The sequence below is a fragment of the Oncorhynchus clarkii genome, chromosome 11, assembly GCF_045791955.1.
Source record: "Oncorhynchus clarkii lewisi isolate Uvic-CL-2024 chromosome 11, UVic_Ocla_1.0, whole genome shotgun sequence".
Lineage (NCBI taxonomy): Eukaryota > Metazoa > Chordata > Actinopteri > Salmoniformes > Salmonidae > Oncorhynchus > Oncorhynchus clarkii.
Window position 1 is genome coordinate 12,815,160 of NC_092157.1, and position 26,246 is coordinate 12,841,405.

General features: G+C 43.3%; 2 protein-coding genes and 1 long non-coding RNA gene across 5 annotated transcripts in view; 2 read left to right on the forward strand and 1 right to left on the reverse strand.

The window, feature by feature from the left end:
* Positions 1–940: 940 nt before the first annotated feature.
* The window catches only part of LOC139420215 (protein kinase, AMP-activated, gamma 2 non-catalytic subunit a), a 67,161-nt gene continuing 41,855 nt past the window's right edge, over positions 941–26,246 (reverse strand). Inside the window, exons 5-16 of one of the 3 annotated variants that reach the window (XR_011635478.1) lie at positions 18,750–18,831; positions 13,717–13,775; positions 10,511–10,556; positions 10,337–10,391; positions 7,985–8,111; positions 6,797–6,962; positions 4,839–4,876; positions 4,549–4,695; positions 4,303–4,396; positions 2,455–2,697; positions 1,772–2,373; positions 954–1,623 (exon numbers count right to left, since the gene is read on the reverse strand). Coding sequence is in view for 2 of the 3 variants with exons in the window: in XM_071170060.1 (XP_071026161.1) it covers positions 2,528–2,697; positions 4,303–4,396; positions 4,549–4,695; positions 4,839–4,876; positions 6,797–6,962; positions 7,985–8,111; positions 10,337–10,391; positions 10,511–10,556; positions 13,717–13,775; positions 18,750–18,831 (984 nt within the window). In the remaining variant the exon portion in view is untranslated. Of the gene's footprint in view, positions 1,624–1,771; positions 2,374–2,454; positions 2,698–4,302; positions 4,397–4,548; positions 4,696–4,838; positions 4,877–6,796; positions 6,963–7,984; positions 8,112–10,336; positions 10,392–10,510; positions 10,557–13,716; positions 13,776–18,749; positions 18,832–26,246 lie in introns of all 3 variants that reach the window. The other 2 variants (XM_071170061.1, XM_071170060.1) reach the window with 2 other exon arrangements.
* Positions 19,969–25,012, forward strand: LOC139420217 (uncharacterized). The gene is made up of 2 exons (XR_011635479.1): positions 19,969–20,119; positions 24,028–25,012. It is a non-coding gene; the product is annotated as an uncharacterized lncRNA (long non-coding RNA).
* Positions 20,039–22,263, forward strand: LOC139420216 (complement C1q-like protein 4). The gene has a single exon (XM_071170062.1). The coding sequence runs from the start codon at positions 21,463–21,465 to the stop codon at positions 22,168–22,170; it is 708 nt and encodes a 235-aa protein (XP_071026163.1). The 5' UTR covers positions 20,039–21,462; the 3' UTR covers positions 22,171–22,263.

Below are 26,246 nucleotides of genomic sequence, written 5' to 3' on the forward strand. Positions count from 1 at the left end.
GATGGTTCGGTCGCTTGTATTTTCAATCTCCTGAGGCATTGAACTTGATGCACAATATGGAAACAATAGCCAAATTTAACCCAACATAGTCGACTGAGGCGAGTTCTCGCAATCAGCTGGAAGGGTTTGTGGAATATGCCAGCTGATCGCGTGGGACAATATTCTGTCTGTGGTTTGGCTTTGCTATATTTTGGAAGTGTTTTTTTGTGTGCGGAAAAAATATATAACAGACCCTCGACTGAAGGTCAGGTCGAGAATGCTTTCCTGTGGATATTTAGTCTCAGATTACCTCCAACATGGGCCAAAATCAGCAGACAACAGGTAAAGTAATTTGAAATTAAGTTCATTCAACTTTCTGACTTGTAAAGGGACTGTTCTGGAATTCTGAGCCTACATGTTGATATTTTTAGAATCCGAGAGGGAAATTCTTACAAAGCCTGTTTCCCTCAGTGTAGCAGTAGTAGCATAACCTGTCCAGTAGATGGCAAGGTTATCAGTGTTTAAAACACTGAAAATAAACATTCTTTGATTTTGATACTGTGGTATCTAGATCAAAATATTCCAGATTTTTTTGTTGAAAATAAAGTTGAAATATAAACAGCTAAATGGATCTGATCCTGGATTGCAAAAGAGGATTACAAAATCCAGAATTATTTTTATAGCAACTGGGCTCTGAAGATCTGGATCTTCTCTTGGTTTGTGGCAGGTAGCCTAGCGGTTAAGAGTATTGGGCCAGTAACCAAAAGGTTTCTGGTTCAAATCCCTGAGCCAAACAGGTAAAACAATCTGTTGATGTGCCCTTGAGCAAGGCACTTAAACCGAATTGCTCCTGTAAATTGCTAAATGTGTAGCCGAGTTCAATGTGTCATTTGCACAATTGTGCCACTAGGTGGTGTCATAATACTTAAATTAAATACCACTATCATGCACACAAGACAAAAAGATTTCAGTAGTATGTTTTATTACTTTTTTTCAACAGCAAAAGAAAACTTAAATAACAGAAACATGTATTATGTGGCACTCATGACACATCTGTTCATTTTCAATAGATAAACCACTCATCTGAAACTATCAACAATATAACTTCAAAATCTGAATGACAAGAAAATGATCAGTAAATATTACAAAAAGAACATGATCTTACAATATTGACTAAAGAGAAAAAAATATACCTGTCCTTTCTCTGGCACTTAAAGTTTCCTCAGTACAAAAGGTTTCTCTATATATCCAGTATGATCGATACAGAGTACAAGATGTATCTTGCATGCCTCTAAGTAACTGGAGAAATATAAATACATATTGGGTATATTGTATATAGGCAGCTGCTGTTTCTTGAATTGCATTGAGCAACAAGGTCGTCATACCATCACCTCTTACGCTCTCTTTCAAAAATAAAGAATAAAATCTCTCGAAAGGCACCAATGACGTTAAAGACAGGACAGCAAGCTCCGCCCACTGTCACAGGGACATCATAAGTAGCAGGGGGAATGGGTGTAGTTTTCGGAGAGCCACCGACATCCCTTGTTTCCATTCACAAAACCTTGTGCAAATAAAGAAAAAAACAACTCAATACTCTTTCCCTGAAGGAGAGCAGACACGATTATGATTCAAATGGAAAATAACCTGCAACTAAAAACAACTCAATACTCTTTCCCTGAAGGAGAGCAGACACGATTATGATTCAAATGGAAAATAACCTGCAACTAAAAACAACTCAATACTCTGTCCCTGAAGGAGAGCAGACACGATTATGATTCAAATGGAAAATAACCTGCAACTAAAAACAACCTTATAATAACTCAAACCACCTTGAGGGCTTCTGATAGGCTAGCTGGAATACTAGCCATGTTGCTAATACCTTTCCACTCATGTCAAGTCTAAATGAGGGCCTAGGGGGTAGGGGTTATTTCTGGAACATCCAGGGGGTAAAAGTAGAGGGGAGTGATGATGCACAATCTTGAGGGGGGAGAAGAGGAGGCACCACCGCCAGACCCTCTAGTAAAATAATCCCAGGTTGGTCAGCCCGAGTCAGTCACCCATGTGACCACATCTCCCCTATCACAGCAAATTACCCATCAGGGCCCTGGTCACTTTGACTGTACCACCCATCCCACCAGTCCGATCCAACCCTTTTCTCAGCCCAGACAATGCTGCATCAGTCTGGGGGTTCAACTTCCATCAGTCTTCCGAGTCAACTTCCTCTCACAGCAATGTCCCGTGTCACAGCAGGTCAGTCACACACAGCACATACTCCGCCTTTCCCTCAGCATCTTTTGGTCCAGCTTCAGTCTCTACCTTCACTACTGCCTCAGTCTTTGCCACGGCTTCAGCGTTCTCCATCTCAGTCTCAACTTCAGACTTAACCCCCACTACCTCTACTTCAGACTTAACCCCCACTACCTCTACTTCAGACTTAACCCCCACTACCTCTACTTCAGACTTAACCCCCACTACCTCTACTTCAGACTTAACCCCCACTACCTCTACTTCAGACTTAACCCCCACTACCTCATTCTCGGTCTCAGCTTCAGTTTCCAGCCCCTACTACTGGTGCCTCTACCAATGTTTCTGGTGGTGCCTCTACCAATGTTTCTGGTGGTGCCTCTACCAATGTTTCTGGTGGTGCCTCTACCAATGTTTCTGGTGGTGCCTCTACCTCTGCTTTTGATTGTGCTTGGCTGCTCTTCCTGCCGATGCCTGGAGAGAGAAAGAGCGAGAAGTTTGGTTGGTATGGAAGTGTCTCAGAGGCTCTTGTCCATGCAGCTGCATTCAGAGATGTGGAAATGACCCGTTAGCAGTGGAAATCTATTTTTGTTGTTCTCATTAAGTGTAATTAGCTGCATACCCATTCAAACTTAAGTCTTGGGTTTCCTGATTAGATAAGATAACCTAAATTAAGCATGAGGTGAAATCTATTTGTCCATAAATGGCTGATCTCTCATCGTGTCTCTAATCAAGTAAAAATATTTGTGATTCAATTATTGCTGCTGCTCAGTAGAGGCCACCTGCTGGTTTGTTGGTGCAATCTCTGTGTGTGTTCTTCTATTTAGAAAAAAAGTCTTATCCTCAGAAATGTGAGGTTTTTCTGTTTTAAGACTTAACATTCACCACACTTCCTCAAGCGCCAGGCAAGCTCAATCAAGCAAAGCTGATTATTTTAAAGAAAATTACTATTTAAACCAATGCTGGATGGTTATCGCAGGGGGGAGTTGTTGACATGTAGAAATGAGAGAGCCTGTCTGATGGATGGAGGAGAGAGAGAGGAGGGAATGGGGAAGAGGAAACGAGAAACGGGAAACGGGGAGGAGGAAACGGGAAACGGAGAGGAGGAAACGGGAAACGGGGAGGAGGAAACGGGAAACGGGGAGGAGGAAACGGGGAACGGGGAGGAGGAAACGGGGAACGGGGAGGAGGAAACGGGGAACGGGGAGGAGGAAACGGGGAGGAGGAAACGGGGAGGAGGAAACGGGGAACGGGGAGGAGGGAACGGGGAACGGGGAGGAGGAACGGGGAGGAGGAAACGGGGAACGGGGAGGAGGAAACGGGAAACGGGGAGGAGGAAACGGGAAACGGGGAGGAGGAAACGGGAAACGGGGAGGAGGAAACGGGAAACGGGGAGGAGGAAACGGGAAACGGGGAGGAGGAAACGGGAAACGGGGAGGAGGAAACGGGAAACGAGGAGGAGGAAACGGGAAACGAGGAGGAGGAAACGGGAAACGAGGAGGAGGAAACGGGGAACGGGGAGGAGGAACGGGGAGGAGGAAACGGGGAACGGGGAGGAGGAAACGGGGAACGGGGAGGAGGAAACGGGGAACGGGGAGGAGGAAACGGGGAACGGGGAGGAGGAAACGAGGAGGAGAAAAAGAGGAAAGAGGGAAAGAGGAGAGATGAGGGGAAGTAGTAGAGAAGCAATCCATCAGAGAGGAGAGGGTGGGGCATGAACTCATGTAGTGTCAGGATAAATAGAGGGGCCTGCTCCTCATTCATCATTATTAGCCTTCATGACGTGGCATACACACACACACACACACTGAAGGAACATTGTCACTCTTGCTAGAACATGTATTTGAATACAACAGAAACAGACACAGCCTTAGCCACAAACGATACTAAATACACACAAGCTTGCTGACCCAGACTAGCCCAAGCCATACCATGCCGGTCTACAGTGGCCTACCTTTTGGTGTCTATTGTTGGGGGTGAGAGGGGATGGGAGCCAGTCCCATTGTGGGGGGTGGAGACAGAACAGGGCAGGGTGGAGTGGGGAGGGGGGGGGTTAGGAGGAACACTGGGTGTTTATACCTGCAGGGGTGAGCACCAGGGCCTGCAGGATGTCCGACAGGGAAACGATGCCCACAATGTGGGCGTTGTCGCCCACCACCACCAGCCTGTGGACCTGGAGACGAGAGAGGGGAGAAAGAGGGAAGAGGAGTGGGGAAGAAGAAGAGGATTTAATGGAAATGGGAGAGAAAAAAAAGAAAGATGTTATTAGCTATCATGTCAGACTGACAGGAGAGGGTTCAGGTCAGGTGTGTGTCTCAATCTCACCTCTGCTTTGACTATTCTGTCCACGATAGTCTCCAGTGTCTCGAGGCGGTTGCACTTCATCACGCCCTCAAAGTACTGCGAGCGATGCCTCAGAGCCTGGGTCACCGTGATGTCCAGGTTGTTGTAGGTCTTCTCAGCAGCAAGGTTCTACACACAGCAAAGACAAACAACTAGTTGGTCCATCTTGGAATGTTCACTGTACACTTATGAAGAGGAATATTCATTAACAACAAATTAGTAATATTCCTAAAAGTGTACCCCATGAAGTGTTAACTAAAGGGATTACTTACAATGACATCAAACTTGGAATAAATATCCACGACTTTCCCTGAAAAGAGCAAAATCCAAAGAAATTCAGAATCCAACTTCACAAAAATAATACATCGGCAGAGACAGTCTGACACACACACATACCTGACTCATCCACCACTGTCAGAGACATATAGTCTGACACACACACACACATACCTGACTCGTCCACCACTGTCAGAGACATATAGTCTGACACACACACACATACCTGACTCGTCCACCACTGGCAGAGACATACAGTCTGACACACACACATACCTGACTCATCCACCACTGGCAGAGACATACAGTCTGACACACACACATACCTGACTCGTCCACCACTGGCAGAGACATATAGTCTGACACACACACATACCTGACTCGTCCACCACTGTCAGAGACATACAGTCTGACACACACACACGCATACCTGACTCGTCCACCACTGTCAGAGACATATAGTCTGACACACACACACATACCTGACTCGTCCACCACTGGCAGAGACATACAGTCTGACACACACACATACCTGACTCGTCCACCACTGGCAGAGACATATAGTCTGAACACACACACACACACACACACATACCTGACTCGTCCACCACTGTCAGAGACATACAGTCTGACACACACACATACCTGACTCGTCCACCACTGGCAGAGACATATAGTCTGAACACACACACACACACACGCCTGACTCGTCCACCACTGTCAGAGACATACAGTCTGACACACACACATACCTGACTCGTCCACCACTGGCAGAGACATATAGTCTGACACACACACACACACATACCTGACTCGTCCACCACTGTCAGAGACGTACAGTCTGACACACACGCATACCTGACTCGTCCACCACTGTCAGAGACATACAGTCTGACACACACACACACACGCATACCTGACTCGTCCACCACTGTCAGAGACATACAGTCTGACACACACACACATACCTGACTCGTCCACCACTGGCAGAGACATATAGTCTGAACACACACACACACACACATACCTGACTCGTCCACCACTGTCAGAGACATACAGTCTGACACACACACATACCTGACTCGTCCACCACTGTCAGAGACATATAGTCTGAACACACACACACACACACATACCTGACTCGTCCACCACTGTCAGAGACATATAGTCTGAACACACACACACACACACACACATACCTGACTCGTCCACCACTGTCAGAGACATACAGTCTGACACACACACATACCTGACTCGTCCACCACTGGCAGAGACATATAGTCTGAACACACACACATACCTGACTCGTCCACCACTGTCAGAGACATACAGTCTGACACACACACATACCTGACTCGTCCACCACTGGCAGAGACATACAGTCTGACACACACACATACCTGACTCGTCCACCACTGGCAGAGACATATAGTCTGAACACACACACACACACACGCCTGACTCGTCCACCACTGTCAGAGACATACAGTCTGACACACACACATACCTGACTCGTCCACCACTGGCAGAGACATATAGTCTGAACACACACACACACACATACCTGACTCGTCCACCACTGTCAGAGACATACAGTCTGACACACACACACACGCATACCTGACTCGTCCACCACTGTCAGAGACATACAGTCTGACACACACACACACACATACCTGACTCGTCCACCACTGGCAGAGACATATAGTCTGAACACACACACACACACACACATACCTGACTCGTCCACCACTGTCAGAGACATACAGTCTGACACACACACACACACACACACACCTGACTCGTCCACCACTGTCAGAGACATATAGTCTGACACACACACACATACCTGACTCGTCCACCACTGGCAGAGACATATAGTCTGAACACACACACACATACCTGACTCATCCACCACTGGCAGAGACATACAGTCTGACACACACACACATACCTGACTCGTCCACCACTGGCAGAGCGGACACCCTCCGGACCACGAAGATGTTCAGGGCCTTGATGATGGGTGTGTCGGGGTGGATGAAGGCGATGTTGTGGTAGGTGCCGATGGTCAGCTCCTCCAGGGTCTGCTTCATAAAGGCAGGCTTTGGCATCTCACACACCTGGGATATCAAATCAAAGTTTGTCACGTGCGACGAATACAACAGGTGTAAACCTTACAGTGAAATGCTGAATACAACAGGTGTAAACCTTACAGTGAAATGCTTACTTACAGGCTCAAACCAATAGTGTGAAAAAAAGGTGTGTGTGTGTAGGTAAGTAAAGAAATAAAACAGTAAAACAGACATATATTCAGAAGAGAGATGTCTTTTTTCCAATCCGTCTCATTTTCTCTCTGTCCGTCTATCTGTCCGGGTGTGCAGTCACCTATGGTCTATCATTTCGTCTAGCCCAGGACAGACGGATGTCCTTTGGTCAAGTGGGTTCATGTTTCCAAACTTCTTTCCTGCTGTCTATTTCATTATGCAGAGGTGGTTTACATTTCACACTCACTTCAACACGTAAGACACCTTATATTTAGACAATACTGCTTCTCTAGCCGGCAGAATGCTACAGTACCTACCTGTTAATACGGTCAACTCAGGAAATCTAACACAATGGAATATAGTTCACAGGAATTCAAGGAATCCTCATTGAACTCCAACTCCCAAATTCATCTCCTGAATGAATGGATTTGAAACGGGTGAACTACAATGTATAGTCACCATATTCTCTCCTCTAGACTGGTGAGGTCGTCATCCCAGACGATCAGATAGATTAAACTAATCCTCTACTGAATCAGGACAGCTCTCTAGGCTCTGTTGCCATCCTTTCATCACCCTGCCTTTCTGTTTCCCTTTTGTCAGATGGGGCGGCAGGTAGCCTAGCGGTTGCGAGCATTGGGCCAGTAATCGAAAGGTCACTGTTTTGAATCCCAGAGCAGTCTAGGTGCCCTTGAGCAAGGCACTTAACCCCTAATTGATCATGTAAGTCGCTCCGGATAAGAGTGTCTGCTAAATGACTAAAATGTAATCTTTAATTCCATGGAGATCCAACAGGGGGCAGCATGCTCTTACATTCCAATCCACTGTTTGCTTACATGAGAGAGCCCATGCTTCATCAATCCAGTGCTAGGCCTACTTACAAAGAGCTGGAGGAACTTGAGGATTCTCTTGTGTGTGAGGATATAAAGTGCGTTTCCGCTGACTGGGTCGATGACGGGCAGCCGGTGGATCTTGTTCTTGATGAGCGAGTATACCGCGTCAAATATACTGAGAGAGGAGGGGGGGGGGGGGGGGGTAAGATAGAAGATCAAGTTAAAATAACAGACAACTTGTTGCCAATAAAGCACTAGAGACAGAGGGTGTTGATACATTGCCACTTCATCAATCAATAGTCTCCATCTTTAAAACAGCACATGCCATGGTGGAGTCTTCTACAAAAGAACAGGTTCAAAGTCCAAGTTACCTTTAAGTGCCATCATTCATCCTACTTAGTCAATCTGATGTTAAGAGCATAGAACAATAACAGTGAGTGTGCTGCAAGAGAGCTCTTCTACTGAATTAAAGTGATAGTGAATAGTTGAGAAAAAGCATAGATTTACTCTGAGTATACAAAACATTAAGAACAGCTCTTTCCATGACAGTCTGGTCAGGTGACTCAAGGTGAAAGCTATGATCCCTTATTGATGTCACCTGTTAAATCCACTTCAAATCAGTGTAGATAAAGTGGAGGAGAAAGGTTAAAATTATTTTTCATCCTTGACAGATTGTGTGTGCCATTCAGAAGGTGAATGGTAAAGAAAATATTTAAGTTCCTTTGAACGGGGTATAGTAGTAGGTGCCAGGCACACGGTTTGAGTGTGTCAAGAACTGCAACGCTGCAGGGTTTTTCACGCTCAACATTTTCCTGTGTGTATCAAAGAATGGTCCACCACCCAAAGGACATCCAGCCAACTTGACAACTGTGGGAAGTATGAGTCAACATGGGCCAGCATCCCTGTGGAACACTTGACACCTTGTAGTTCATGCCCCAAAGAATTGAGGCTGTTCGGAGTGCCAAAGGGGGCACAACTCAATATTAGGAAGATGTTCCTAATGTTTGGTACACTGAGTGTATATCCTGAAGGTCTGACCATAACTAAACTATGGTGAGTTTTCAGAAAGCCTCATAGCTAACATAGCACATTATTTCTCCGAACAACCCTGGCAGATAGCCATGAGAGAGTAACAACTCTAAAACCGATGTTTGACGGCCAATCTCCATGGAATCAAAGATGACATTTTAGTCATTTTGCACCAGATCTTATTTAGGGGCTTCATAGCAAAGGGGGTGAATACATATGCACGCACCACTTTTCAGTTTTTTTATTTGTTAGCATTCTTTGAAACAAGTTTATTTTTTCCTCACTTCACCAATTTGGACTATTTTGTGCATGTCCAATACATGAAAAATACATTTAAAATGACAGGTTGTAATGCAACAAAATAGGAAAAACACCAAGGGGAATGAAAACTTTTGCAAGGCACTATGTGTCTTTCAGAGGGTTTGGGTTCAAATGTCACATTTTGGCTGGCAATTGACCAATAAAGTGAGAATACTCTTGATTTAGTAAAGAGCTGAAGCGCGCACACAAAGCATCCATGCGTGTTAAACCAGAAACCATACAGGAAGTCATCAGAAACAAGGGACTATCTGGGATGGCCCAACAGTCAGTCTGTTTATCTCTCCCTTAAAACAAAATACACTAGAGTACATAATCAGAAAACCTGGCAATGGACAGCTGAATCAGTCACTAAGCAATTAAATGATGCTGGTGTTCTACCAAAAGGAGCCAGAAAATGCCCATAACCAAACCAGAGGCTTGAGTTGATTAACCTGGGATGATGGAGAAGTTGAGTAGTATTTTAAGCAAAGTATTTTTTAGTTTTTTGTCTGGCTAATACGTCTTTTCACAAAATGGACCTTAAATGATTCAGATTGAGGAAAATAAACTATGCTCCAATCAAAAGAACATGGAAAAGGGTGCAGAAATACAAGGGGAAAGTACCAGACCTTCAGTACCAGACCTTCCCAGGGGAAATGTAGGGAATGAACAACAAATATAAAACTCCACATGGGAGAGTGTATTGACAGTAAATTACTCTACCTATAAATTCAAGTGGAGTGAGACTTATTTACTGTGTTTATGACCATATAATTATATTTATATGTGGGGTGGGAAGTAGGGACAATTAGATTTAACATTTTAATTCTCAATCAACTATGAGATGATTATAGATTGTTCGTATAAACAGACTGATTAAACCCAAAGGAAGCTCCTCTACGTAATAATGAGCAAGGAGCTCTGAATGGGTCGCACACTGTAAGTCAATCATGACTGGATCATTATCCTATTCATGGTCTGCAGTTTCATTTCCCTGCATCATAACTGTTATTCAAACGACATAAAATAAAGACAAATAGGAAATGCAGGTGTCATGTATAACAGGCTTACCTTGCATCAGGTGATATGTTCACTAACGGCTTAAAGGTTTCTTGTAGGTAGAGCTCTTCAAAAAAACAACATCATCAAACTACAAAATAAATTGCTTTATTATTTGTTGAACTGATAAAAATGTTGGTTTTGAAATGGGAAAGTTGCTGTAAAATAGCGGGAAAGTCCCCATACCTCTCCACGTTTCAATTTTATGCTCCTCCAGCTCATATATTTGTACCTAAAATAGACAGAACATTCAACAATTAGTGATATTTAACATTCATTCCATGATTTGAACGTAGTAGACATTACATTTGCAACGTTTTATTTTGTAAAAAGAAGAGTGATAGAAATAGCAACTTCATGAATCAGAAAAATATATTAAATCACAGCAATTCTCTCTGGAGAAGAAAAACAAACTACATGTAAGTGCTGGCATCATGAAAAATCTAACCGGTTCCCTAGAGGGTCTCAATCAGGTCCACGTCAGCCCTCTCCGACATGAGTTATGAGAACCGCTGCTAATAAATAACCACAGCACGAGGAAAGGACAGAGTAGTAGGTCCTCGAATTCATTACAAAAACGGAAAAAAGCCCATTTCTATAGCACCCACGGCTACATTGAGCTCATTATCATGAACAGCTGGGGACGTGCCATTTCCTAGGTCATGTGTGTTGAAGGACTGGGGACGTGCCATTTCCTAGGTCATGTGTGTTGAAGGACTGGGGACGTGCCATTTCCTAGGTCATGTGTGTTGAAGGACTGGGGACGTGCCATTTCCTAGGTCATGTGTGTTGAAGGACTGGGGACGTGCCATTTCCTAGGTCATGTGTGTTGAAGGACTGGGGACGTGCCATTTCCTAGGTCATGTGTGTTGAAGGACCTTTTTTCCCTGTAGAGTGGTTGCAGTGTTTCCCCTATACACAGTAAGCACCACCGCTGCTAAAACAATGATAATGTAGATGTATGCCCCAGAAAGGACCCCCCCCCCCCCCTCCGATAATACAATAGCAAACATCGGAGGCCTTTTCCAGTTTCCTGTAAACAGAAGCTACATCAATCATTAAATTACTGATCCAGGAGTGAGTGAGTGAGTGAGTGAGTGAGTGAGTGAGTGAGTGAGTGAGTGTGTTGGATAAAAATTCAAGGTTTTTTGGCTAGCCCACTCATCATAGTCAGTCCAAACTAAAGGAAGAGCAACTAAGGTTGCAAAATACAAGTATCGTTCTGTAATGTCGAAGTTTTCCAGAAATCCCAGTTGAAGGATTCCAGATTTGCAGCATATTGAATCTTCCAACCGGGATCTCTGAAAAACCTGTGAATTTGGGGAAAGTGACCAGAACTTAACTCCCGAGATTAAAGGCACCGACTCCGGTTCTGCATGACTATACAGGAGTCTGATATGGAAGGATTAGCGAACGCTTTCACTGCTCTGGTGGTTCTCTAGACGATGGATAAACTAACAGGCATTAGGATAACAACAAACTATGTCACTGTCTCCTGACCTAATAAATACCCATGTGTATTTGGGCCAGTGGAAATCCCAAGAGGGCTAGCCTCACTAGCTTGGCTCTCTATGATGGGTGTAGCATACAGGTGTGACTACTCCGGTAACAATGGGACACCGTAACTCACCACTGACAACACTTCCACTGAGTCAAATGAGATTATGATTGAGGTTTTTATTTTCAAATGTTTTGTATAACCTACTGTATCAGGGAGGACTTCTAGAAAACAGCCTACACGGAAGTGGCTCGCATCACACAACAGCAGAGCAGGCTATTATATTATACACTACAGACTACTGTAGTCTGCTGGCTGGCACATCTGCTGTGGTGAGTGCGTGTTATACTTGACTATAAATCAGTGTGTGTGTTATACTTAAGCAATAAGGCCCGAGGGGGTGTGGTATATTGGCCATATACCACAATCCAGAGGTGCCTTATTGCTATTATAAACTGGTTACCAATGTAATTAAACAGCACAAATAAATGTATTGTCATACATACCCGTGGTATGTGAGTATAACAGAAACTATTTGGCAGGCGAACCCGAGGACAAACCATCCAGATTTTTTTTGATTTTTTATTAGGTGACAGGGTTTTCAATGTGTATCTAGATTTATAAGGCACTTGCTTGCAGTTCCTATTGCTTCCACTGGATGTCAACAGTCTTTGGAAATTGGTTGATGTTTCTCTTTAGAAATTAAGAAGTATGGCAGTTTAGAACGAGGGTCTCTCCTAGTGCACTAATGTTTTGATGTGCGCTCCAGGTCACACGCTTCACATTGTTTATTTTGGGTATTGAACACAGTTTATCCCTTCTTAAATTGTATAAATTATTTACGTTAAAAAATACCTAAAGTTGTATTAGGAAAGTTGTTTCAAATGTTTGGACAGCGTTTACAGGTAACTTAGATATTTTGTAGTCATGCTGGGCCAGTTGGAACCGGTGTTTTTCTGAAACAATCGCGCCAAATAAATGGACATTTTGGAGATAACGCCGGAATTAATCGAACCAAAAGGACCATTTGTGATGTTTATTGGACATATTGGAGTGCCAACTGAAGAAGTTCTTCAAAAGTAAGGCATGAATTAAATTGTTATTTCTGACTCCCGCCTGGCGGGAGGAAATCTGATTTCCATGTGTTGGTACTGTCCTAAGATAACTGCATGGTTTGCTTTCGCCATAAAGCCTTTTTGAAATCTGACACGGTGGCTAGATTAACGAGAAGTTAAGCTTAAATGTTGTGTGTTGTACTTGTGAATGTATGAAAGTTAAATATGTAATATTTATTAGTATGTATTTCTTATACCACACTACCACCAGGTGGATACTAGTCAAACGTCCTGCCCCAGAATTCACACGCGCCACATTCCGGGCAAGGGCCCTGTGTGCGAAGTGACAGGCTGTCCCCCCGTACTGCCCTTGGGCCCCTTGTGAGTTTGGGTATTGATTCTAAAAACACCCCCCCCTACTACACTACCTTCCCTTGTTTGTGGATATTGTGGCTTTTGGGTATGGTTGTTGTTACATAATAAATGACACAGCACATACGCGGTGCTCCATGACACAGCACATACGGTGCTCCATGACACAGCACATACGGTGCCTGAGATGGAGGCTGGATAAGTCTCCCACTATATATATCGCTGCAGTTTACAGTCAGTCCACATCACTGGCCTTGGTGACAATAGGAAGCTGAAGCCATATAGCCAAACCATTTCAAACTAGGGTCGTGTTCAATATTATGGACTGAATCAGGGGAGGAACAACTTGGACTTCTTCAATTGGAGACTCATTTTAGTTTACCATGGCTAAATATTTTTTTCTAATGCAAGCCCTAATGAACACAACCCAGGACTCATTTGTATCTGTTTGATGAGAGGTCACGTACCATGGGAGACTTGTAATATCTGTGGAGGATGTTGATGAAGTCTGTGATGGTTAACATTCCTAGAGACAGACAGAGAGAAAGGTCTTGTTGAGTGATTATTCACATTGCATAGGTGTTGGATTTGACCTAGCACATACACACTGCTACTGAGGATAGTACTAAAAAATAAGATAGGAGCAGCGTGGAGGTGGGAGGTACAGGTAGAACAGAAGGAGCAGCGGGGAGGGAGGGAGGTGGTGGGTACAGGTAGAACAGAAGGAGCAGCGTGGAGGGAGGTGGGTACAGGTAGAACAGAAGGAGCAGCGGGGAGGGAGGGAGGTGGGTACAGGTAAAACAGAAGGAGCAGCGGGGAGGGAGGTGGGTACAGGTAGAACAGAAGGAGCAGCGGGGGAGGTAGGTGGTGGGTACAGGTAGAACAGAAGGAGCAGCGGGGAGGGAGGTGGTGGGTACAGGTAGAACAGAAGGAGCAGCGGGGAGGGAGGGAGGTGGGTACAGGTAGAACAGAAGGAGCAGCGGGGAGGGAGGGAGGTGGGTACAGGTAGAACAGAAGGAGCAGGGGGAGGGAGGTGGGTACAGGTAGAACAGAAGGAGCAGCAGGGAGGGAGGGAGGTGGTGGGTACAGGTAGAACAGAAGGAGCAGCGGGGAGGGAGGGAGGTGGTGGGTACAGGTAGAACAGAAGGAGCAGCGGGCAGGGAGGTGGTGGGTACAGGTAGAACAGAAGGAGCAGGGGGAGGGAGGGAGGTGGGTACAGGTAGAAGAGACATTTGGGAGATACCAGACCAGGGCCTATTTCTGTGACACTATATCACACACTCACTCCTCATTGACATCAGTATCGCCTAGAGGTGAGAAGGAACAGTAGTGGAAGGGCTTGATTCTCAGTAAAGCCCATCTGTGCGTCTCGCTCTATTGGACAAGTGGGCTTGATTTCTGATGCGTGGAAGGTTGCAGGGAGACGTCAGGCTCTACACTCACATTTTGTTGCAGCCGGGACAGCTACACAAGATGGGTGTCCCTAACCATAGGTGGGCACATTGCTATATTGTTCAACCAATTGTTGAAAAACAGAGCAATTACAGTAAAAATACACTTTTGGGTCTGTATTTCTGTCCTCAGAAGGCGAGAGAACAGTATTATATCTGTCTCCATTACCCTGGCCCAGATACGAGGAGAGTAGAGGAGAGAACAGTATTATATCAGTCTCCATTACCCTGGCCCAGATACGAGGAGAGTACAGTATTATATCTGTCTCCATTACCCTGGCCCAGATACGAGGAGAGTAGAGGAGAGAACAGTATTATATCCGTCTCCATTACCCTGGCCCAGATACGAGGAGAGTACAGTATTATATCTGTCTCCATTACCCTGGCCCAGATACGAGGAGAGTAGAGGAGAGAACAGTATTATATCCGTCCCCATTACCCTGGCCCAGATACGAGGAGAGTAGAGGAGAGTACAGTATTATATCCGTCTCCATTACCCTGGCCCAGATACGAGGAGAGAACAGTATTATATCTGTCTCCATTACCCTGGCCCAGATACGAGGAGAGTAGAGGAGAGAACAGTATTATATCTGTCTCCATTACCCTGGCCCAGATACGAGGAGAGTAGAGGAGAGAACAGTATTATATCTGTCTCCATTACCCTGGCCCAGATACGAGGAGAGTAGAGGAGAGAACAGTATTATATCTGTCTCCATTACCCTGGCCCAGATACGAGGAGAGTACAGTATTATATCTGTCTTCATTACCCTGGCCCAGATACGAGGAGAGTAGAGGAGAGAACAGTATTATATCTGTCTCCATTACCATGGCCCAGATACGAGGAGAGAACAGTATTATATCTGTCTCCATTACCCTGGCCCAGATACGAGGAGAGTAGAGGAGAGAACAGTATTATATCTGTCTCCATTACCCTGGCCCAGGTACGAGGAGAGTAGAGGAGAGAACAGTATTATATCTGTCTCCATTACCCTGGCCCAGATACGAGAACAGTATTATATCTGTCTGCATTACGCTGGCCGGTTTCAAGGGGGAGCGAGGGAAAGACCGGATGAAGGAGGGAAGAGAGCCGACAGAAAGGATGGAGAGAAAGGAAGCAATGCATTGTTTAAAGAAGGTTAAGGATGTGGAGTAGAGGTTGACCAATTAAATCAGGGCCGACTTAAAGTTCTCATAACAATCGGTATTCTGCCTTTTTGGACACCGATTACATTGCAATCCGTGAGAAAACTGCGTGGCAGGCTGACCTGTTACGCAAGTGCAGCGTCAAAATATACTTGTGGCTGCAATGAGCCAAGGTAAGCTGCTAGCTAGCACTAAACTTATCTTATAAATAAACAATCTTCACAAATCACTAGTTAACTACACATGGTTGATGATATTACTAGGGTAACTAGCTTGTCCTGCGTTGCATATAAATGTATCATCGAATCACAGCCTACTTCAACTTCGCCAAACGGGGGTGATTTAACAAAAGCGCATTCGTGAAAAAAGCACAAATGTGCCTAACCATTAACATCAATGCCTTTAAAATCAATACACAAGTATATATATTTTTTAAACTGCATATTTAGTTAAACATACCTTCGCCATTTCTCCTTCACCTAAATCCAGATAGCTGATGTTCTGAAAGATCTGCAAATTCTGGACACCTACAAATCAGCCAGAATTAACAATCTAGACCCTCTCTAAAATGATCTGCCGAAATTGTTGCAACCCCTATTATCAGCCTGTTCAATCTCTTTCGTATCGTCTGAGATTCCAAAATATTGGAAAGCTGTTTACAATACAGTTTACATACACTTAGGTTGGAGTCATAAAAACTCATTATTCAACCACTCCACAAATTTCTTGTTAACAAACTATAGTTTTGGCAAGTCGGTTAGAACATCTACTTTGTCCATGACACAAGTCATTTTTCCAACAATTGTTTTCAGACAGATTATTTCACTGTATCACAATTCCAGTGGGTCAGAAGTTTACATTCACTAAGTTGACTGTGCCTTTAAACAGCTTGGAAAATTCCAGAAAATGTCATGGCTTTAGAAGCTTCTGATAGGCTAATTGGCATCATTTGAGTCAATTGGAGGTGTACCTGTGGATGTATTTCAAGGCCTACTTTCAAACTCAGTGCCTCTTTGCTTGACATGGGAAATTCAAAAGAAATCAGCCAAGACCTCAGGAAAAAAAAAAATTGTACACCTCCACAAGTCTGGTTCATCCTTGGAAGCAATTTCCAAATGCCTGAAGGTACCACGTTCATATGTATAAACAATAGTACGCAAGTATAAACACCATGGGATCACGCAGTCGTCATACCGCTCAGGAAGGAGACGTGTTCTGTCTCCTAGAGATGAACGTACTTGTGCGAAAAGTGCAAATCAATCCCAGAACAGCAAAGGACCTTGTGAAGATGCTGGTAACTATTTCCAAAGTAAAACGAGTCCTATATTGACATAACCTGAAAGGCCGCTCAGCAAGGAAGAAGCCACTGCTCCAAAACTGCCATAAAAAAGCCAGACTATGGTTTGCAACTGCACATGGGGACAAAGATCGTACTTTTTGGAGAAATATCCTCTGATCTGATACAAAAATAGAACTGTTTGGCCATAATGACCATCGTTATGTTTGGAAGAAAAAGGGGAGGCTTGCAAGCCAAAGAACATCATCCCAATCGTGAAGCATGGGGGTGGCAGGATCATGTTATGGGGGTGCTTTGCTGCAGGAGGGACTGGTGCACTTCACAAAATACATGGCATCCTTAGAAAGGAAAATTATGTGGATATATTGAAGCAACATCTCAAGACAGCAGTCAGGAAGTTAAAGCTTGGTCGCAAATGGGTCTTCCAAATGGACAATGACCCCAAGCATATTTCCAAAGTTGTGGCAAAATGGCTTAAGGACAACAATGTCAAGGTATTGGAGTGGCCATCACAAAGCCCTTACCTCAATCCCATAGACCATTTGTCGGCAGAACTGAAAAAGCATGTGCGAGCAAGGAGGCCTACAAACCTGACTCAGTTACACCAGCTCTGTAAGGATGAATGGGCCAAAATTCACCCAACTTATTGTGGGAAGCTTGTGGAAGGCTGCCCAAAACATTTGACCCAAGTTAAACAATATAAAGGCAATGCTACCAAATACTAATTGAGTGTGTGTAAACTTCTGACCCACTGGGAATGTGATGAAATAAATAAAAGCAGAAATAAATCATTCTCTACTATTATTCTGACATTTCACATTCTTAAAATAAAGTGGTGATCCTAACTGACCTAAGACAGGGAATTGTTACTAGGATAAAATGTCAGAAAATGTGAAAAACTGAGTTTACATGTATTAGGCTAAGGTGTATGTAAACTTCTGACTTCAGTGAATTATTAGTCAAATATTCTGTCTGAAAACAATTGTAAAAATTACTTCATGTACAAAATAGATGTCCTAACCGACTTGCCAAAACTATAGTTTGTTAACAAGACATTTGTGGAGTGGCTGAAAAACGAGTTAATGACTCCAACCTAAGTATGTAAACTTCAGACTTCAACTGTATATGAAATGCAAATGGTATAGCGAGAAATAGTTGACGCGTCATAATTACTATAATAACTTCTTACCTGTGAACATTGAACCACCAGCTTTCATATATCTCATGTTCTGAGCAAGGAACTTAAACGATAGCTTTTTTACATGGCAAATATTGCACTTTTACTTTCTTCTCCAACACTGTTTTTGCATTATTTAAATCAAATTTAACATGTTTCATTATTTGAGACTAAATAGATTTTATTTATCATATTAAGGTCAAATTTAAAAAAAAGGTTAATTGTTCAGTCAGTATTGTGGTAATTGTCATTATTACCACTATATATATAAAAACTTAAAAAAATTGGCCGATTAATCGGTATCGCTTTTTTTTGGTCCATGAATAATTGGTATGGGCGTTGAAAAATCCCAATCAGTCGACCTCTAATGTGGAGAAGTGGAAGGTTAAGGATGGGAGAGAATAATGATAGAGCAGAGACATTCCCACTTACCGACAAAGCTCTGCTTCTTCGTCTCCCATAGCGGTGCTGCCCGCACCCCGTTGGCAACCAAGGCAAAGAAAGCCTTCTTTACCTACAGGCGAGAAGTACACAAACAATGCATTTACAAAGACTTTCTAAACATGTATTTTATGTGGGTGGAATAGAGCAGCGTTTTCCACCTATGGTCTCTTGTGGTGACCGTTTACCGCCACACCAGCACCCATGAGTCTTCATAACAGTAAAATTCCATGTGACCGTTGTGTCACGGTAATCTCCTCTTATGCACTCTGGACATGCTTGTTTGTCCCCAACTCGTTAATGACCATCAGGTCGCTAATAGCCTGGTACTCCGTGCTCTACTGTCCCTCTAACGTCAAAACAAATTCTAACACTTATCAAAATAGTATCTTGCTTTTAAAACTCACCTCACTGTGATTGATAAATTTGAAGAAAGAAATTCAAACAGGTTGAAACAGTGGAAAGCATGGTCGTTGTGGATGTTTCAAAGCCTAACAACGAAATGGACAGCGCTTTGTAAGGTGATGATTCACTCTAAACACCCATACACAGAGATTATGCATACAGTATGAGCCCAAGCCTGAAAAAAAACACAGAATTAAAATAAATTAAAATAAAATAATACAATACATTGCCTACCGTATACATTGCCTACCGTATATTACGCAGGCAAACATTATTACCTGATTTAAGATGTCTTTGGTACATAATTGCTCTAACCTACACTCAAATTAAACAAATTCTAGTAAATCGTCTTTGAGTGTGGATTGTACTATTATGCATACTGGATGGACTGGTTACCTTATGCTACGCTCCAAACTTTCTATCCATGAGTCTGGAAGAGAACATATAGGCCTAGACGATGCTGTTGGTTCATTGATTGTGCAGGGCAGCTTCCAGAATTAGCCTATAATTATAGTGAATTGTTACTTCAATTGCTTAGTATTAGGGCATTTTTTACATTTTCATTATTAATAGGCTGATACATTACCCTGAGCTACAGAATATCTTCACCACCATGCATTTCCATCTCCACCCCCTCTCTCCATTCCTTTCTCAAGCGCACAGAGAGGGGCTTTCAAGAGTTTAAATATGTTTCACTATCAAGGTTCCCGAACAGATTTACCTTAGTTTCCCAAATAAAGCACTGGGTAGCTGCACAAACCAGGTTGGAGAGCCCAGGCATAGAGTTGGGGGGGGGGGGGGGGGGGGGGGGATATCACCCGTCGTGCTACGAGAGGATGCATGCTCTTCAAACAGCAATGCTGCCATAGTGCAGCTGGAGGTGGGAGACAATGTCTAGGCCAGGCTCTTGGCTAACAGGAGAGTCTACGAAGATTCTGGAAACTACAACACCTTCCGTGAGTTTCTACTCTTCAACTATTATTAACAAGTTTACAGTCCATTTGGCTGTATACAAGAAGGGTTTTCAGAAATTCTCTCAACTGTATGAAAGTAAAATTAAATAAAGTCTAGTTGCGATCTTTGATTGAACTTCGATGTTGACACTGGGCTGGGTGTATTTGACAAACATATTTATTGCATCATTGTGACTGGTGCACTGATCAAAAGGTCATGGTCTACTGTAGTAGTGGTGGTTTGGGTTAACCCTTCACACTCGTACCCGGGTTAAAAATGGCAAATTTAGGCACTGAACCTAAATTGGAATGCAGTGGCTATACAGTAACGTCAGAGCTCAGGCTCTTCACAGGTTGACTGACAGCCATTCTGAAATTGAACACCGCCACGCGACAAGAAGTTTCCCCGTTTCCAGGATAGAGTTCTTCCAGGGTCCAAAAATATGTACCCGTTCCCGAAACGCCCCTGGTCCCCCTCGAAAGAATAAGAACTGAAGACATTAAAAGGAGAACATAGCCGCTGGTTATTTTGGCCATAAAAATGCAGTCTCATAAGTTACAGGAATGAATAGAATGATTTTACACAATGTGACATTTGGGAGGTTGAAACCTTAGACGTCTAAACCTTGTTATGGATAGAAGCATATACAGTCAGATTGGTATAAGATATCTGCTCCATTTTCAGAGCACATGTTAGCAAGATGTTGGGGAATCACTGGATGGGAATATTGACCAGCTGAGCATCTTTGAATAGTCACCTGAGTGTACAGCTCAATAAACAAACTAGGCATTGTGTTATATTTCCGTTTTCTGTGATGTATATAATAAAGTGTAAACTCTATATCAGACATTGTACAGGTACCTTCTTCAATTTAAGCCCATAATGTGTGTAAAGTGTATACTTTTGTCTCAAAGTACAATTGTTTAAGACTACCAATAAACGCTCTGTGTGGACCACTGCCACCGCGGTAAAAGGTTAAGGGACAACTTATTTTCATATCACAGTTCCTCATCCACGTTAAAACATGACATGCATATATCTTTTTTAGATAAATAGCCTAATAAAGTCCTGAAAAATAAAATGAATTCAGAGTTTTCATAGATAAATGTAATAATGCAAATTCTGGAAATGTGATATTTTGCAACTGGTGAGGACTGACCGCTTTAAATTAATTCTAGTATATTCCAGTAATTGGGAGGGACAACCTCGCTCTCTCTTATCTTAACTTTCCTCATCCACCTGCCAAAGACCCTCCCTATATATAAGAGAAAAATCCCCCTCATTGACTGCACATAGTTCCTGAAGACTTCAACTAGCTGATGAACACTTGACATAAGAGAACGACATGCAAAAAGACAAGGTTTTAAGAATGAAAGTTGTCCTACTAATGCTGTCTTTGTGCCTAACACTGTCTGGGGCACAAGGTGAGGGGACCAGTTTATCTAACAGTCAGGTTGAAACCTTCTCCTTCATCAGTGAGCTGGCTGTGCTGAAGGAAAAACTGAACACCATGGATCAGAAGCTAGGAGCTGTGGAGACCAGGCTACAAGTCAGTGAGAGCCAGGTGGAAGAACTGAAAAGTGTGAACAAAGCTCAAGAAGAAGAACTGAAAACATTAAAGAAGGACATAGCCGCTGGTCAGCCAAAGGTGGCCTTCTCCGCAGCTCTAAGAACATCTGGTTCTGGTTACATAGGACCCTTCAACACTCACACCCCCTTGCAGTACAAAAGAGTCTTCTCCAACTTCGGCAGTGGATACAACGCTGCTACAGGGGTCTTCACAGCCATGGTCAAAGGAGTGTATTACTTCCGCTACACCATGTTCTACAATGGAAACGCCAACGCTGTTGTGGCTTTGATGAAGAACGAGGAATTTCTTGTGTCCACATGGGATGCTACGTCAGGAAGTAATGAAGATTCCGCCAGCAATGCTGTCATAGTGCAGCTGGAGGTGGGAGACAATGTCTTCGCCCGGCTCTCAGCTAACAGGAGAGTCTACGATGATGGTGGAAACTACAACACCTTCAGTGGTTTTCTGCTCTTCATCAACTAATATTAACAACAAGTTTACATTTCATTTGGCTGTAAACAGAAGTGTTTTAAGAAATTCTATCACAACTATGAAAGTAAAAAAATAAAAAATAAAGTCTAGTTGCACTCTTTGAACTGTACTGTTGACACTGGGCTGGGTGTATTTGACAAACATATTTCTTGCATCATTGTGACTGGTGCCCTGATCAAAAGTCATGGTCTACTGTAGCAGTTGTGATTTGGGTTAACCCTTCACACTCGTACCCGGGTTAAAAATGGCAGATTTCAGGCACTGAACCTAAATTGGAATGCAGTGGCTGTACAGCAACATTCTATACATGATGACAGAGCTCAGGCTCTTCACAGGTTGACTGACAGCCATTCTGATATTGAACAACACATGCGACAAGATGCTGCCCCCATCACTCCCGCTAAGTGAGCAAATTTTCCACATTTCTTGTGAATAAACCTAACACGGTTGAGATTTGAAGTATAAATGAGCCATATCCCTGCGAGTGAGCAAGATTCAACTAGCAACATATTAAAGATTCTCTAATTTAGAGTAACAGGGTGGCAATTTGTGAGGGGTGTTTATATTTATTTAGATTTGCACCATTGTTTTACCACCGAATAAATGATGACACTTCCTACAACGACACCACATTAAAGAAGGGGTTTTATTAAAATGAGAATTAAACACTAACAGGGTGCAAAGTGATTTCAGGGGCACAGAAAATCTTAAAAATAATAAATAAAAAAAAAAAAAAGTTAAGAATTTCAAATCAAATCTGATTGTCACATACACATGGTTAACAGATGTTAATGCGAGTGTAGCGAAATGCTTGTGCTTCTAGTGCCGACCATGCAGTAATATCTAACAAGTAATCTAACAATTTCACAACAACTAACTTATACACACACACAAAAGTGTAAAGGAATATGTACATATATGGATGAGCAATGGTCAAACGGCATAGGCAAGATGCAGTAGATGGTAGAGGTCGGTCGACCGATTATGATTTTGTAACCCTGATACCGATTATTGGAGTACCAAAAAAAATCCGATAACGATTAATCTTTCGATTTTTATATATTTTTAATAATGACAATTACAACAATTCTGAATGAACACTTATTTTAACACATCAATAAAATCAATGTAGTCTCAAATAAATAATGAAACGTGTTGAACATTTAGTTTTATTTGCGTTTAAGAGCAATTGGAGGCCACGGAAGGAGAGTTGTATGGCATTGAAGCTGGTCTGGAGGTTAGTTAACACTGTGTCCAAAGAAGGGCCAGAAGTATACAGAATGGTGTCATCTGCGTAGAGGTGGATCAGAGACTCACCAGCAGCAAGAGCGACATCATTGATGTATACAGAGAAGAGAGTCGGTCCGAGAATTGAACCATGTGGCACCCCCATAGAGACTGCCAGAGGTCCGGACAACAGGCCCTCCAATTTGACACTGAGCTCCATCAGAGAAGTAGTTGGTAAACCAGGCGAGGCAATCATTTGAGAAACCAAAGCTGTTGAGTCTGCCAATAAGAATGTGGTGATTGACAGAGTCGAAAGCCTTGGCCAGGTCGATGAATATGGCTGCACAGTAATGTCTCTTATCGATGGCTGTTATGATATCGTTAAGGCCCTTGAGCGTGGCTGAGCTGCACCCACGACCAGCTCGGAAACCAGATTGCATAGCGGAGAAGGTACGATGTGATTCAAAATGGTCAGTAATCTGTTTGTTAACTTGGCTTTCGAAGACCTTAGAGATGCAGGGTATGATAGATATAGGTCTGTAGCAGTTCGGGTCTAGAGTGTCTCTAAACTATAACCTTACAGATGCCTCAATTGATGCCTCAATTGTTTTCTACCAACAGGAAAGAATGGTTAGTACAGCATGCTAAACTGACCCCTGGGTGCCAGAGTGTTCCTGTGCTGCGTTGGAGAAGAGGTCCACCGGGACCATCACTAAAGAGCCAGGGGCCCAGATACATTCTGCTCACAACCATAAGTATACAACCTAGTCCTGCCCCTATATGCCACAGAGGGAGCTGACGGAGAGTGAGATCAGCCATCCATAAAAGGGATTTGTTTTTCCGTATATTTTTTTACCCGTTTCAAATGGATGTGCTACCTTGTCGCGGTCCTTCTGTTTCGACTCTCTCAACCCATGAATGCTCAGCGATGAAAAGTCAACTGACATTTGCGCCTGATGTGTTGAACTTTTGTACCCTCTATAACCACTGTGGTTATTATTTTGATGTAAAAAGGGCTTTTGTAAAATACATTTCATTGATTGTTTGCTGTGCTGGATGCTGTGTATTCACTAACTGTCTGAGTGATGGGACATTTATAGTATCTGTAACATATTTTGGTGTGGATTTAATCTGCATCTTAACTTCTTAAAGTGACAATCAGCAGTCGAAACAAAGTGTCTCCCCGCTCCTCTTTTGGTGAAAAACTGAGGGATGTAAATGCAAGGACTGACAATCCATGATATCAGAACTGTAATCCTGTTTCTATGATCTGCTTCCACTACCATGTACCCAGTTCACGTTGGATAAAGGTGTCTGCTAAAATGGCATATATTATTAGTCTACTTTGACTCCAACTACCTGCACAGTGTAGTTACCATTCCATTCCAATAGATGGCAGCCAAATCTAGTTGAAGTCACTACTTTAACGACAGGGACATGGGATTAGTGCACACTGAAAATAGTTATATCTTCAAAGCAAGTTTCTGGTTACACTTGAACCTGTTGTTATAGTGGACAAGCTAACATATACTATTTTTATATAAGGCGCATGCATTATGTCTAGGACTTCAGTTAGGCTAGATTTACTAAATAAACTGGTTTTATTCAATGCCTTTGCTTCTGGGTATGCGCGCTTTATGGAAGAAATGACACACACCTAGTCCTATTCTCCCTCGTGCCCAAAGGGTGAACTGGCGATAAACTGCCAGCCTGTATGCTCTGTAAACAAAATCATAAGAAAAGTCAGACTGATACCGAAACAAAATCAATGTATTATAAATGAGCTTTCATGAATCATGATGCTGTCTGTGATTCGAACTCCGGTCTCCGGTCGTCTAATCTAAAAGGTAAGTGTGTTACCATCGCGCTGATGATAAATATCGTTATAGGATGCTGATTGTATATATTGAGCACCTATCCACTACTGATATTAACCATAATTGATAATCAAAAAAATTATTTAACTGGCATATCGGCTGCTGACTGGTCGAGTAACCTCTTCTGCCACGAAGTCCTTCATAGGGATTAGTGACACGTCTAATAAATACATCACCATCCAGAAAGACTGAAAGGAACCAGCTACCCTCTGCTGGGAACAGCTACCCTCTGCTGGGATTATGTGCTGTATCACCACCATCTCTACAACACACACACTCCTACTCTAGCCATTTTCTGGCAGCATCCCCACTAACACCTGTTTGTGTTTGGCTACGCAGCACCTCTAGCTAAGGTGTTTCAGGCGGCATATGTGTTACTACGAGAATTAACTATTTGATCTGGGGCAATGATCGGGGGTAGAAGATGTTAAGGAGCCTAATAGTCATACACATGGCGCTCCGGTACCGCTTGCCGTGTGGTAGCAGAGGAAACAGTCTATAACTTGAGTGAGTGGAATCTGACAATTTTATGGGCTTTCCTCTGACACCGCCCATCTTATAGGTCCTGATGGCAGGCAGCTTGGCCCCAGTGATCTACTGGCCGTACACCCTACCCTCTGTAGCGCCTTACAGTCAGATGCCGACCAGTTGCCATACCAGGCGGTGATGCAACCGGTCAGGATGCTCTTGATGGTGAAGCTATAGAACTTCTTGAGGTTCTGGGGACTCATGCCAAATCTTTTCAGTCTCCTGAGAGGGAAAAGGTGTTGTTGTGCCCTCTTCACAACTGTCTTGGTTTGCTTGGACCATGATAGTTCGTTGGTGATGTGGACAGCAAGGAACTTGAAGATCAACATGCTCCACTACAGCCCTGTCAATGTTAATGGGGGCCTGTTCGGCCCGCCTTTTCCTGTAGTCCACGATCAGCTCCTTTAGCTTGCTCACATTCAGGGAGAGGTTGTT

Excerpts from the sequence above, each read along its gene's own strand:
- LOC139420216 (XM_071170062.1), top strand. The coding sequence starts at position 21,463 with ATGCAAAAAGACAAGGTTTTAAGAATGAAAGTTGTCCTACTAATGCTG.